Source organism: Trachypithecus francoisi, unplaced genomic scaffold, assembly GCF_009764315.1.
Source record: "Trachypithecus francoisi isolate TF-2019V2 unplaced genomic scaffold, Tfra_2.0 Lachesis_group11, whole genome shotgun sequence".
Lineage (NCBI taxonomy): Eukaryota > Metazoa > Chordata > Mammalia > Primates > Cercopithecidae > Trachypithecus > Trachypithecus francoisi.
This window is the reverse complement of record NW_022681456.1, coordinates 57,227,904-57,242,674: the sequence shown is the minus strand read 5'-3', so window position 1 is coordinate 57,242,674 and position 14,771 is coordinate 57,227,904. Positions and strand designations below refer to the sequence as shown.

At 37.9% G+C, this 14,771-nt stretch overlaps 1 protein-coding gene across 11 annotated transcripts in view; it reads right to left on the bottom strand.

The window, feature by feature from the left end:
* OSBPL8 (oxysterol binding protein like 8) overlaps positions 1 to 14,771 on the bottom strand; it is a 231,126-nt gene that overhangs the window by 140,087 nt on the left and 76,268 nt on the right. For 9 of the 11 annotated variants that reach the window (XM_033221204.1, XM_033221206.1, XM_033221208.1 and 6 more), the window contains exon 2: positions 9,340 to 9,448. In XM_033221204.1, the coding sequence (XP_033077095.1) occupies positions 9,340 to 9,381 (42 nt within the window). In that variant the 5' untranslated portion in view covers positions 9,382 to 9,448. Of the gene's footprint in view, positions 1 to 9,339; positions 9,449 to 12,803; positions 12,919 to 14,771 lie in introns of those variants that run through there. The other 2 variants (XM_033221205.1, XM_033221216.1) reach the window with 2 other exon arrangements.

Here is a 14,771-nt window from a genome sequence, read left to right as displayed (position 1 = left end):
GCCTAGGCAACAGAGCAAGACTCCATCTAAAAAAAAAAGAATTCACAAGCATACCCTCCAATAGCCACCAGAGCAATGACATCATGTTTTATGTGGTCTCTGGAAAGTTGTACTGTGCCCTAATGAGGAAAAAAAAGAAAAATAATATCAAATACCATGGTATTATCACACAAAAAAAATTTTTAGCCCTCACAGATTCTCTAAAAGGGTCTTAGAGAGTCCCAGAGTCCTGGGAATCCACTTTAAGAACATCTCCAAGAATAACAGAAACACAAAAGACATGTGGCTGGGAATTCTGCTGTTATATTCTGTATGCCACTGGTTATTTCTTTTTCTTTTAAAAAGTTGACAGTTTCTCCAACTAGGTTCCCCAAATTTACTACAGAGTCCAATTATATACCTGAATGATTTTTACATTACTCAAGCCTCTAACAAGAATAACCATCTAATAAGGTAAGAAAAAAAAAATGATATACTGAGATGGAATCTTTAGTACTCACACAATAGGTAATACTGCCCAATATTTTCCCACTTGGGAAGTTCAAACAATTACAAATATTTAAGTACTGCTAACAAAACTTTCAGAAGTTAAAGTAATGGAGATGTAAACAAAGTATAACAGGCTGGGCGTAGTGGCTCACGCCTGTAATCCCAGCACTTTGGGAGGCCGAGGCAGGCAGATCACAAGTTCAGGAAATCGAGACCATCCTGGTTAACAAGGTGAAACCCCGTCTCTACTAAAAATACAAAAAATTAGCAGGGTGTGGTGGCAGGCGCCTGTAGTCCCAACTGCTCGGGAGGCTGAGGCAGGAGAATGGCGTGAACCCAGAATCACACCATTGCACTCCAGCCTGGGCGACAGAGCGAGACTCTGTCTCAGTATAAGAAAGTATATCTATCAAATTATTTTGACCTTTTCTAAATATCTCCCTTTAATAGAAGTTTCAATAAAGCTATAAAGTGGCAAAAGACAAAATACCAAACAAAATGTAGGTTGGACTGTACATTTTAAAATAACTAAATGAGTATAATTGGATTGTAACACAAAGGATAAAAGCTTAAGAAGATGGATAACCCCTCTTCCATGTGATACATGCCTGTATCAAAACATATACCCCATAAATATATTTACACACCACTTGCACACAAAATTTTTTTAAAAATTAAAAAATTTTTTACTGTATTAAAAAAAGTATGTTGATTGGTTTGCTTGCTCAAAAGGTACAGACTAATCATAATCATTCTTTCCAGCCTCCACTTTTTTAACCCAATTAGAATTCTGATGTATACCCCTATTGAACTAACAGATCCAGGCAATGATCATCAATGGTTGCTATTATCACATAAAGAGAGACAATGAGACATTATGTGCCTCCTGACAGTTATGTACAACACCATTTATACATCATTATCGTCAAAAAAATTTGAACCTCAATCTGTGCAAGCCTCTAATTCTAACAACCAACTTGCAAGAAATATAAGGGACTGATGAACACCCTAAACATCACCATGAGGGGAAAACTCATATTGTAGAAAACTCCACAGAATAAACTATCTTGTTTTTTCAATAAATTGAAAGGTAAAAATTAAGAACAGATATAGGAAAGATTTAAAAGATTCAAAAAGACTTGTGACTTATCAACTAAGTCCAACACAACAACCTACTATAAAAAGAATATGAGAGGCCAGGCACAGTGGCTCATCCCTGTAATCCCAGCACTTTGGGAGGCTGAGACTGGCAGATCCCCTGAGGTCGGGAGTTTAAGACCAGCAACACCAACATGGAGAAACCCTGTCTCCACTAAAAATACAAAAATTAGCCGGGCATGGTGGCGCACGCCTGTAATCCCAGCTACTCGGGAGACTGAGGCAGGAGAATTGCTTGAACCTGGGAGGCAGAGGTTGCACTGAGCCAAGATCGTGCCATTGCACTGCAGCCTGGGCAACAAGAGTGAAACTCCGTCTCAAAAAAAAAAAAGAATTTGAGAGAACTAGGGAAGTCTAGGCACTGAATAATTATCTGACTAAAGAGTTATTAATTTTTAGGAATAATGTATTTATGATCAAAGTTTTAAAGTCTTTATATTTTAGAGATATATACAGACAGGAAATATTTATGAATAAAATGATTTATCTAAGATTTGTTAAAAAAAAAACTCTGGCTTAGGAAGGTGGGAGTATAGATGAAACAATGTCGACCCAAGTTGATAATTGTTGAAGATGAGTAATGAGAACATTGGGATACATTCTACTACTCCATTTCAGTTCAAGAATAACTTCTATTAACAATCTTGTATGTATGATTAATACAAACTGTTAGAGTTAGCAAGCAGCTGTTGGGAAGATGAAATTATTTTAACATGAGAAAATAAGAATGTAAGTAATAAATTGGTGACTAAAATTTTCAGTTATTTTTACTTTACATAAGGAGATCCCTGCAACCTAAGAATTCTCATTATTTAGGACTTCAGTCTAGCTGGCAACTTCTCAGGTGAGATGCCTGGGCAGACCACAGACTTTGGGTTATCCAGCAATAGGACCCACTTCCAATAGGTTAGGTTACTCCAGAGGTTAATACTGGCTCCGGAGGAAAGAATAATGGCCTCCCAAAGATGTCCACACTCTAATCCCTGGAAGCTGTGAATGTTACCTTCTCTAGTAAAAGGGGTTCTGCAGATGTGATTAGGTTAAGGACCTTGATATAGGGCAGTTAACTGATTTTCTGAGTGGGTTATGTAACTGAGCTCAATGTAACCATAAGTGTCCTCATAAGGAGGAAACAAGAGGGCCTAAATGAGCAGTAGTTATGTGATAACAAAAGCCAGAGGTTGAAGTGATACAAGGATCCACGAGCCAAAAAACATGAATGCATTCTCTAGATACTAGTAAAAGCAAGAAAATGGATTCTTCCCTCAGAGTCTTCAGAAGGAAAACAACACTAACACTTTGCTTTTAGATTTCTGACTTCCAGAACTGCTAAGAAAACAAATTTGTTGTTTTCAGCCACTAAATCTGTGGCAATTTGTTACTGTCGCAATAGGATAAGAGCACAATGACCAATGGTAAAATTTAAAGAAGTGCTATTGTACAACAATACTTTCAGAGGATTAGTAATTGGCATACGGATAAATTATCATTAAATTTGAATGCACCAATGCTTTTGAGGCCAATTATTGGGAAGTTGTACATAAAAAACTACTGTTGTTACAGCCCTGGGAAACAGAGCGAGACCCTGCATCTATAAAAAATAAATTAGAAATTAGCCAGACAGAGTGGGGCAGGCTTGTAGTCCAAGCTACTCTGGAGGCTGAGGTGGGAGGATCACTTAAGCCCAGGAATTCAAGGCTGCAGTGAGCTAGGATCGCACGACTACAGTCCAGCCTGGGCAACAGAGTAAGACCCTGTCTCTACAAAAAATTTAGAACTAAAAAAAAATGTGAATACTATTGTTAGAAAGATGCTATCACGAACACCACATAATATACTAAATCAATAATCATAATAATGAAGTTAATCTCATAGTATTTATAACAGGACAAAAATAGCAGCATTTAAAAACTGTGACCCGCTCAAAATAATACTTACTGTAGCAAAAAGTGGTGTAATTCCATTAATTTGCGTGCACAAGCTCTAAAATGTTGCTAATTTTTATAGATAGCTGGACTTCTTAGAATATGATTTAAGGCTTTGAATAAACTCTAATTAACACAGCAATTTTACCTTATGATCACCAAATCTAAATTATCAATAACTTACCCAGTATATAAAAATCAGTTGCAGGAAGTTGGATCATCTCTAGAGTCTCCACAAAGACACTCATTGACTATATTCTAAGAATTGCTGAACTAAATCATTTGTGCAGTTCCTTCCACTTCAGAAAGCTTTTGGATTCAAGGTACCCAACCTGAATTAGAATCTTACAGATTTTCTCAATTGAGAGCCCTTATACACACAACAAACATTCATACATATTTTTAAATTGTTACTGTCTTCTAAAAACCTATTTATAAAATCAATTTTTAATACAATAAAGGATTTTGTCCTCTAATAAAACGTACGAAGCAGTTTCCTTTGCTTCAAAAGAAAAAAGAAATAATACTTCAGAAATACTTCAAAAGACAGGCCGAGCACAGTGGCTCATGCTTATAATCCCAACATCAACACTTTGGGAGGTTGAGGCGGGGCGGATCACCTGAGGTTAGGAGTTCAAGACCAGCCTGACCAACATGGAGAAACCCCGCCTCTACTAAAAATACAAAATTAACCAGGTGTGGTGGTGCATGCCTGTAATCCCAGATACTTGGGAGGCTGGGGCAGAAGAATTGCTTGAACCCGGAAGGAAGAGGTTGTAGTGGGCCAAGATTGCTCCATTGGACTCCAGCCTGGGCAACAAGAGCAAAACTCCGTCTCAAAAAAAAAAAAAAAAAAAGATACAGTGACTATCCTTAAGCTGAGGAACATATTCAATTTTCTTTAATCTAGAAAGGTATTTCACTTCTTTAGTCTACCTCAATCTAGTCATAAGAATTTGACTCTTTAAAGCATTTTGAGCAGTTAATTTCTAGAGTGAAAACTGTAAACTTTCAAAAGATAGTTTAAAACATATATTAAAAAGTATTCTCATGTTCTGTGGCATACAAGTACCACATATAGAAACACAGATTTAATCTATACTATTTAGTACCTGCCATCTAACAGCACTGCCAGAAAAATAGAACCATATGCAACTAGAAAACTAGAATAACAAGTGAGCAAATGTGTTTTAAAAATACATAGTATTGGGCCGGGCACAGTGGCTCATGCCTGTAATCCCAGCACTTTGGGAGGCCGAGGTGGGTGGATCACGAGGTCAGGAGTTCAAGACCAGCCTGGCCAATATGGTGAAACCCTATCTCTACTAAAAATACAAAAATTAGCTGGGTGTGGTGGCGCAGTCCTAGCTACTCAGGAGGCTGAGGCAGAAGAATCACTTGAACCCAGGAGGCAGAGTTTGCAGTTAGCCAAGATTGTGCCACTGCACTCCAGCCTGGGTGACAGAGCGAGACTATCTCAAAAAAATATATATAGTATTGGCCAGCCGCAGTGGCTCACACCTGTAATCCTACCACTTTGGGAGGCCAAGGCAGATGGATCGCCTGAGGTCAGGAGTTCGAGATCAGTCTGGCCAACATGGTGAAATCCCATCTCTACTAAAAATACAAAAAAATTAGCCTGGTGTGGTGGCGTGCGCCTGTAATCCCAGCTACTCGGAAGGCTGAGGCAGGCGAACTTCTTGAATCAGGGAGATGGAGGTTCCAGTGAGTCGAGACCATGCCCCTGCACTCCAACCTGGGCAACATAGTGAGACTCTGTCTCAAAAAAGAAAAAAATTGTATTATGTGGAAGAAGGAAAGCAAAAATAATAAAGTCAGATTTTTTTCACAACCTCACACCAAGATCACTATAATAGTCTTTTTCTTTTCTTTTCTTTTCTTTTTGAGACAGCATTTCACTCTTGTCGCCCAGGCTGGAGTACAATGGCATGCATGATCTCAGTGCACCGCAACCTCAGTCTCCCAGGTTCAGACAATTCTCATGCCTCAGCCTCCAGGGTAGCTGGGATTACAGGTGCCCACCACCCCACCCAGCTAATTTTTGTATTTTTAGTAGAGATGGGGTTTCACCATGTTGGCCAGGCTGGTTTTGAACTCCTGACCTCAGGTGATTCGTACGCCTCGGCCTCCCGAGGTGCTGAGATTACAGGCATGAGCCACTACGCCTGGTCTTGTAATATTCTCTTAATATTCATTCCTCCAAATCATTTTATACCCTGCTTTCAGATTCATCTACATTAAAATACTCAATGGCAAACCATTACTTACAGAATCAAGTCCAAAATCCCTGGTCTAGCACCTAAAGTCTTCCATAAATTTGGTCTCTATCTGGCATATCCATCATTATTCCTCTAGACATCAGTCACTTACTTCTATCCTTAATTTTTTTTAATAATTATACCCTGAATAAACTGAGCAATCAATTCCCTATTTAGCCTTGCCTCTCACTATTCTCTCATCTGGCATGCTTTCCTTGCTCATTTTCAATCCTATGATCCCTACGTTCATGTGCAATTCAAAGTTTATGTCCTCTTAAGAAAGCTCCTCCAACTACTCTAGCGTGAAGCAATCACCGAATCATCACAGGCCTCTCCTGACTTTTAATTATTTATCCTTTTGGAGAGAAGGCTTAATATTAATAGTTACATTAACAAAAAAAAGTTGCTTTTATTTAATGGATGTTTACAGTATGTGCAGCCCTGTAATAGGCACTTCATAGACATATTTTCTCAATTAATATTGAAAATAACTTTAGGAGGTAGATATTATAATTATCTCTATTTATAAGGAAACTGGAAACCTGGAGAATTTATTACCCAGGTCATACAACTAAGTGACAGGGCTCAGATTTTAACATGTAGCTAAATGTCTTACAGAGCTCATGTTCTGATCCACTTCTCCCAGATCTAAACAGTAACTAGCTTAGAGCGAGCAGTTCAAAGGTAATTATTTTATAGCTAACTCGAAAGTGGACCTCAATGTTAGTTTCAAATACAGAATATTTCAGTAGTTTACACTGAAATTAACGGTATTACTTTCTCTAAAATTAGTTAAAATATTTCACAGAAGGAACCTAATGAATAAGAAAAAACTGTTCTACTTTTTTTTTTTTTTTTTTTTTGAGACGGAGTTTCACTCTTGTTGCCCGGGCTGGAGTGCAGTGGCGTGATCTCGGCTCACTGCAACCTCTGCCTCACGGATTCGAGTGATTCTCCTGACTTGGCCTCCTCAGTAGCTGGGATTACAGGCACCTGCCACCATGTCCGGCTAATTTTTTTGTATTTTTAGTAGAGACACGGTTTCATCATGTTGGCCAGGCTGGTCTCAAACTCCTGACCTCAGGTGATCCATTTGCCTCAGCCTCCTGAAGTGCTGAGATTACAGGTGTGACCCACCATGCCTGGCCTCTCACTACTTTTTAAACAACTTTTAACTTCTCAATATCAAAAAAATTTGGAATAGCAAATGACTGAGGCCGGGTGCAGTGGCTCACGCCTGTAATCCCAGCACTCTGAGAGGCCAAGGCAGATGAATCACCTGAAGTTGGGAGTTTGAGACCATCCTGACCAACAAAGAGAAACCCCCATCTCTACTAAAAATACAAAAAATTAGCCAGGCATGGTGGCACATGCCTGTAATCCCAGCTATTCAGGAGGCTGAGGTACGAGAATCGCTTGAATCAGGGAGGCGGAGGTTGTGGTGAGCAGAGATCACGCCACTGCACTCCAGAAATGACTAAAACTTTATTACTTTAACCAAAGGAGTCTGGTAATAAAATGTAGTAACATTTACTTGGACACATACTTTGAAAGGTAACAACAAATTTTAAGACACTCTATTCAAAAATATAGGTATGTAGTCAACATCTTAGTAGTAAAGTATTCAGAGACAGACAGATTTCAGTTCTATCGCTTAAGCTGTAAAGTCTTAGAGAAGATAATTAACTTCCCTGAGCCTATTTCCCTACCTCAAAAAGTGAGGATAAACAAATATCTACCTTTAACAGCTGCTATGAGGACAGTCTAACAAAGCATACACTTAAAAACAGCCACTGTAGTTATTACTGATATTTTTGATATCACTAGAAGACCAAAAGTATTTGAGTTGAAAGAATCTAAGATGGTCCATTAGATTTAAAAAAATAAAAAGGTTAAGTTATGATAAAGTAAACGTAAGTTCTACAAACAAGGCTTAATCTTAACTTTTCTTCTGAAATTATAGTAAAAATAAAATAACTTACCATCCGTTTTCCATTTAAATCAACATGACAACAGCCTTCTTCATAAGCCAAGTTATTTCCACACCCATTTTCTTCTCTACTAACAACTTATTTTAAAGTTTAACTTTTTTTGATCATTTAAGAACGCCAAACAAGACTGAACCAGAAATTCAAGAAAGGCTGAGACTAAGTTAATACAAGTCAGCAAAACTGCATTTTGCTATCAATCATTAGACTGTTCCTAAACTGGAGCCTGAACAAAGGACATTCACTAAATTAAAATTTACAAACACTTCAATCTAATAGTGACTCTCAATTCCACAGTAATATAAAAGACAGAAAAGTTGGGCTCTACCTTATTCCAACAATGTAAATTTGTTAAACAATCCACCACCTAATGATAAAGCTACCAGCTGACTACATTTTACTGAAGGGGGCACCTTTACTTTAGGTAACAGAAACACTGCTAAGAATCTGTACATAAATATATAATGGAGTCACTCGAGATGCAATAAGATAACTGAAAATGAAATTATTCTGGAGTAAAATCTTTTTGTACAGTGAGAAAAAAATGACACATCATCATTTAGTCCATCCTACTAGTGATTTCTTTTTTAAATGTATTGGGTAAGGTATACTTTTCCTGTTACCCACTACTTGTTTAATTTCAGAATATAATTCAGTTATGATCACAGGGCAGAAATGTTTATTAAATCTTTACATTTTTATAAAAAGAATATATATGGCAATTGCTCTTAATTATTTTAACTGTTTCATTCCCGCTATTACTCATAGCTGCATGTGATTTGAGATTTGGAGGCATTTAATTTCCTCAAATGTTAACATTCTCTTGATTTCACTTAAGACAAAGGTTTTGGGAGAAAACAAATGATTCTATCAGTATGTCCTTCACTATATGGCTGGGAGTATAGGTAAAATAAGAGGAGGAGGATGGAGTAGAAATTCAGAAAACTGGGTTGTGCTCCAACAAGCTTTAAGCTATCTGTAATTTTCGTTTTTTTTTTTTTTTTTAAGAGACAGTCTGACTTTGTCACTCGGGTTGGAGTGCAGAGGCGCTATCTTGGCTTACTGTAACTTCCACCTCCCGAGTTCAAGCAATTCTCGTGCCTCAGCCTCCCGAGTAACTGGGACTACAGGCATGTGCCACTACATCTGGCTAATTTTTATATTTTTAGTAGAGACAGGTTTTGCCATGTTGCCCAGGCTGGTCTTGAACTCCTGAGCTCAGGTAATCCACCCGTCTCAAGTCTCCCAAAGTTCTAGGATTACAGGTATCAGCCACCATGCCTGGCTAGCTATCTGTAATTTTCATATCATTTAAGGTATCTGTAATTCTCAAGGAGTTAAAGCATTATTTTAAAAACACTTTTTTAAGAGTTTGTTTTTAATATATTTTAAAAACAAAACCCTGGCTTACATCAAACACTTCACAGTTACAGATGAATCTTACTATCCGTATAATCTTACTATCACAGAATCTTACTATGTCATATTGGAACTACTCACCGAAGTTCGATCAGGTTCTCCATCTGCCAAACCTCCCTCCATAATGAAAGAAGATAGGTTTATGCTTCTCTTTCCATTAATGTGCAGCCATCCTGTAAATCTGCAAATCCTAAAATTAAAAAATCATATTTATTAGGACTGGTATAAAATTGTGACAAGTAGAAATAAAGCACTGAGTTTATTAGGAGGGAAAAATCATTTTAGTCTGAGGTTATTCAGAAATCCAATAATTAAAAAGAAAAACAAACAAATTTTGACATGGGCTTGAAGAATGGTAAAGGTTCAGAGAAAAATGAAAGAAGAAAAAAATATTCCAAGTGAAGAAAAATAGTAAGAGCAAGGTTAAACATGAGATTGCCTAAAATTTGAAAGGATGCATAAATCTACTTATGAAATAAGTACTACTAATGAAATAAATTAGTATTACATTGGTAAAAACTAAAAAGTATGCTAAAATGCATCATGGGACAGAATGTGGGGAAATAGATATTCTCACGTACTTTTGTTATGAGAATACAAATCAGGACAATTTTCTGGAGGACAATTAAAAATATGTCCAGCAATTTCAAGACTAGAAATTCTCCCACAGATATACAAATGCACAGAAATATATAAATAAACAAATCCAACAAAGTAATAAATTTGATGAAAAAAACTAGAAACAACTTTAATGTTGATGGCTAGAAGCTTCCTTAAATTATATTACAGACATACAATAGAATATCATGCAGTAATTTTTAAAAATGAAGATCTGTATATACTAAACTGGAAAGAGGATCACAACGTGAGGTGGGAAATGTGAGTGATGGAACATTATATAATAAGATACTCTTTGTTCTTCTGTATATTTCCATTTTTACCATGAATATGTATTACTTTTCTACAGGCATGCCTTGTTTTATTGTGCTTCGCTTTACTGCACAAAGAGATACCGCCTTTTTTACAAAATGAAAGTTGGTGACAACCTTGCAGCAAGCAAGTCTATCAGTACCACTTTTCCAACAGCATGTGCTCACTTTGTGTCACTGTGCCATAATTTGATAACTCTCAAATATTTCAAACCTTTTCATTAAAATATCTGTTACAGCAATCTGTGATCAGTAATCCTTGATATTACTATTATAATCATTTTGAGGCACCACAAACTACAGCCATATAAAACAACTAACTTAACTGAAATGTATGTGGTTTTGACTGCTCCACCCATCTGCCATTCTCCCATTTCTCTTTCTCCTGGCTCTTCTCTATTCCATCAGACACAATAATATTGAAATTAGTCCAATTAATAACACTACAAAGGCCTCTAAGTGTTCAAGTAAAAGGAAGAGCCACATATTTCACTTTAAATCAAAAGCTAAAAATGATTAAGCTTAGTGAGGAATGCATGTCAAAAGCCAGAAGCATGGCCTCTTACACCAAACAGCCATGTCGTGAATGCAAAGTAAAAGTTCTTGGAGGAAATTGAAAGTCCTATTTCAATGAACACACAAATGATAAGAAAGCAAAACAGCCTTATTGTTGATATACAGCAAGTTTGAGTGGTCTGGATAGAAGATCAGGCTAATTATACAGGCAAGACCCTAACTCTCTTCAATTCTATACAGGCTGAGAGAGGTGAAAAAGCTGCAGAAGAGAAGTTTGAAGCCAGCAGAGGTTGTTCATGAGGTTTAAGGAAAGAAGTCATCTCTATAACATCAAAATGCAAGATAAAGTAGCAAGTGCTACTTGGAGAAACCACAGTTAAGTTATCCAAAAGATCTAGCTAATATCATTGATGAACATGGCTACACTAAACAACAGGTATTCAATATAGACAAAATAGCCTTCTATTAGAAGATGCCATTAAGGACTTTCATATTTAGAGAGGAGAAGTCAACGGCAGGCTTCAAAGCTGCAAAGGACAAACTGACTCTCTCGTTAGGGGCCAATGCAGCTGATGACTTGAAGTTGAAGCCAATGCTCATTTACCATTCCAAAAATTCTAGGGTCCTTAAGAATTATGCTTTAACTACTCTGCCTGTGCACTATAAATAAAACAACAAAGCCTGGATGATAGCACATCTGTTTACAGCATGGTTTACTAATATTTTAAGCTCACTGTTGAGACTACTGCTTAGAAACAATATTCCTTTCAAAATATTACCACTCACTGACAATGCACTTGCTCACCCAAAAGTTCTGGTGGAGATGTACGAAAAGATTAATGTTGTTTTCATCTCTGCTAACACGACATCTATTCTGCAGCCCATGAATCAAGGAGTAATTTTAACTTTCATGTCTTCTTATTTAAGAAATACATTCAGTAAGGCCATAAGGCTGCCAGAGATAGTGATTCCTCTGATGGATCTGGGCAAAGTTTGAAAACCTTATGGAAAAGATTCACCATTCTAAATGTCACTAAGTACACTTGTGATTCACAGGAGGAGGTCAAAATACTAACATTAGCAGGAATTTGGAAGAAGTTGATTCCAACTCTTATGGATGACTTTATGGGTTTCAAGACCTCAGTGGAGGAAGTCACTACTGATGTGGTGAAAACAGCAAGAGAACTCGAATTAAAAGTGGAGTTTGAAGATGTAACTGAATGGCTGCAATCTCAAGATAAAATTTGAATGAATGAGGACTTATTTCTTATGGATGAACAAAGAAAGTGGTTTCTGAAGACAGAATCTACTGGTGAAGATGCTGTGAACACTGCTGAAATTGACAGGGACAGGGGGTAGAGAAATTCTAGGCAGAAAAGGGCGGGTCCCTGGCAAAAGCCCCACCCTCAAGCTGAAAAGCGTGAAATGGCAGACCAAAACAAGAACTTATATCCCTGTTTTCCCGTTCGAATGTTGCCTTTTCCTAAACCACCCATGGCCTTGTCCTGCCCCACCCCATCTTATGCCTATGAAGACCCCAGACTCAGCTCTAAGAGAGGAGAAGCTGCTAGACATTGGGGAATATGGCTGGACACTGGAGAGAAGCGGCTTGACTTCAGAGGGACAGCCTGATAGTGTAACTTCAGAGAAGAATCCAGTCGGAGAAGGCTAGGCTTCAGGGAAAGATTACTTACCTGCCCCATCCCCTTTTTCAGCTCCCCTTCCTGTTGAGAGCCACTTTCATGACAATAAAATCCCCCACATTTACCATCTTTCAATTTGTTCATGTAGCCTCATTTTTTCCAAGGACACTGGACAAGAGCTTGGGAGCCACAAGTGTAGATACAAAAGGCTGTCACACTGGCCCCTTGCCCTCATTGGCAGAAGGCAGCCGTCTCATGTGAAAAGGCAGAGGGCCCACTGATTTGTTATTAACAGTTAAGCCATCCACAGATAGCAGAGCTAAAAGAGCACTGTAATATGCCCTCTGGGGCTTCAGGAGTCACAGGCACCCCACCTGGATGCTGCCACAGAGCCTCCACGGAGTTCGCTGCTGCCAGTGCCCAAAAAGCACTCGCTCTGGCTCCTGCACCTGCTCACCTGTACACTCCTTCCTGCAAGAGGTGGAACACAGCAGGTCCAAGTGAGTGGAGTTTGATCCTGCTGACACCAAAATGGCAACCCAATTTCAGTGCTTATGCACTCCAGTTCCCACCTTGTTCACTCACTCACTCACTCACTCTCATTAGGAGTGGAGAGTAGCAGGCTGAGTAAATAAGGCACCCCTGTCATGAGTCCCATGAAGGGGTCAGGGAAATACGCTACTTCAAAAAGAAAAAAAAAAAAAAATTAGAATACTACATAAATTTAGTTGATAAAACAGTGGCAGGGTTCGAGAGGACTGATTTTTTCATTAACAAAACCTACAACCTGAACTCTCATAGTAACTATAAATACTCAAAGGTCTCTGATAACCTCTCTAACAATTATTCCTTCAAAGAGATAACAAAGCCAAAACCAATAAAATCAGTAGACTTCTAATCATTTTCTTGGAGTTTCAAAAACGTTTTCTTATTTCTACAAGTATAAAAGGCCTTACTGAAATATAAAGGCTGGTGAAACATTATTTAATTGGACTTTGTAAGGTTGGCATTTGGTTCCTTTGACATAATCAATAAGAATAGCCCAAGAGACTACTCTGACTTTCAATTTAGAAACATATAAACTTTCCTTGACTACATGTATTATAATATATTGTAATTATTTGTTCCCATGAGTCAATTCTCTTCAAGGACAGAGGCTATTTTACTGATCTGTGTTTCCAGTGCTAGTTCATGGTAGACATTTCATTAACAGTTGTTGCACTTAACTAATACTGTCAACTCAATTATCTAAGTGAATAAATAAGAATCCAAAACAGCAGATGATATAAAAATTATGTCTATGGGATGCACACTGATATTTGTATTTGAATATTGCATTATTATACTCTAAAAATTTGCAATATTAACAACAAAATAACAAAACATCATAAGCAGCTTTTACTTCAAAAAATATTTTACTAATCTTTTCATCCTATCCATTCAATGTTAGGGATCCATCTATTCCTAGGTATTATACTGACCACTATGAATACATCAATTTGCAAAGCAAACAAACCCTGCCCTCATGGAGCTTATATTCTAGAAGGGGAAGACAACCAATAAAAATAATAAATTAATAAATTATGTATTAGAAGATAGTACGTGCTATGGTAAAAAGTAAAACAGGTTAAGACTACCCAGGGATTAAAGGGTTACAATTTTAAATAGGATGGTCATAGTAGGTGTCATTGAAAAGGTGACATGTGAGCAATGATTTTAAGTAGGAAGGAAATTAGCTATGCAGATATCTGAGGGAAGAGTCTGAAGGTCAGAAGAAGCTGCCAGTGCCAAGGTCCTAAGGCAGAAGTTTGAGGAACAGGAAGAAAGCAATGTAGCTAGAACACATGTGAAGGATGGGAAAAGCAGAAAATGTTTCCCCACAGAGGTAAGGAAACAAAGTATAAGTAGATCATATTTGGTCCGGTGGGCCAGGTGTTCCCAATGCCTGGGCCACAGATTGATATGAGTCTGTGGCCTGTTAGGACCTGGGCCACACAGCAGGAGGTGAAAGGTGGGTGAGCGAAGCTTCATCTTTATTTACAGATGGTGGATACAGATGTATATCCCCATCATTTGCATTACCACCTGAGCTCTGCCTCCTGTCAGATGAGAGGCAGCAATAGATTCTCATAGGAGCACGAACCCTATTGTGAACTGTGCACACAAAGATTCTAGGTCATCTGCTCCTTATGGGAATCTAATGCCTGGTGGTCTGTAACTGTCTCCCATACCCTCAAGATGGACCATCTAGCTGCAGGAAAACAAGCCCAGGGCTCCCACTGGTTCTACACTATGGTGAGTTGCATAATTATTAAACAGGGTACACAATAAGTGTAAATGAGCCTGAATCATCCTGGTCTGTGCAAAAAGTGTCTGCCACAAAACCAGTCCCTGATGCTACAGAATATATCTCTTTTTTTTTTCT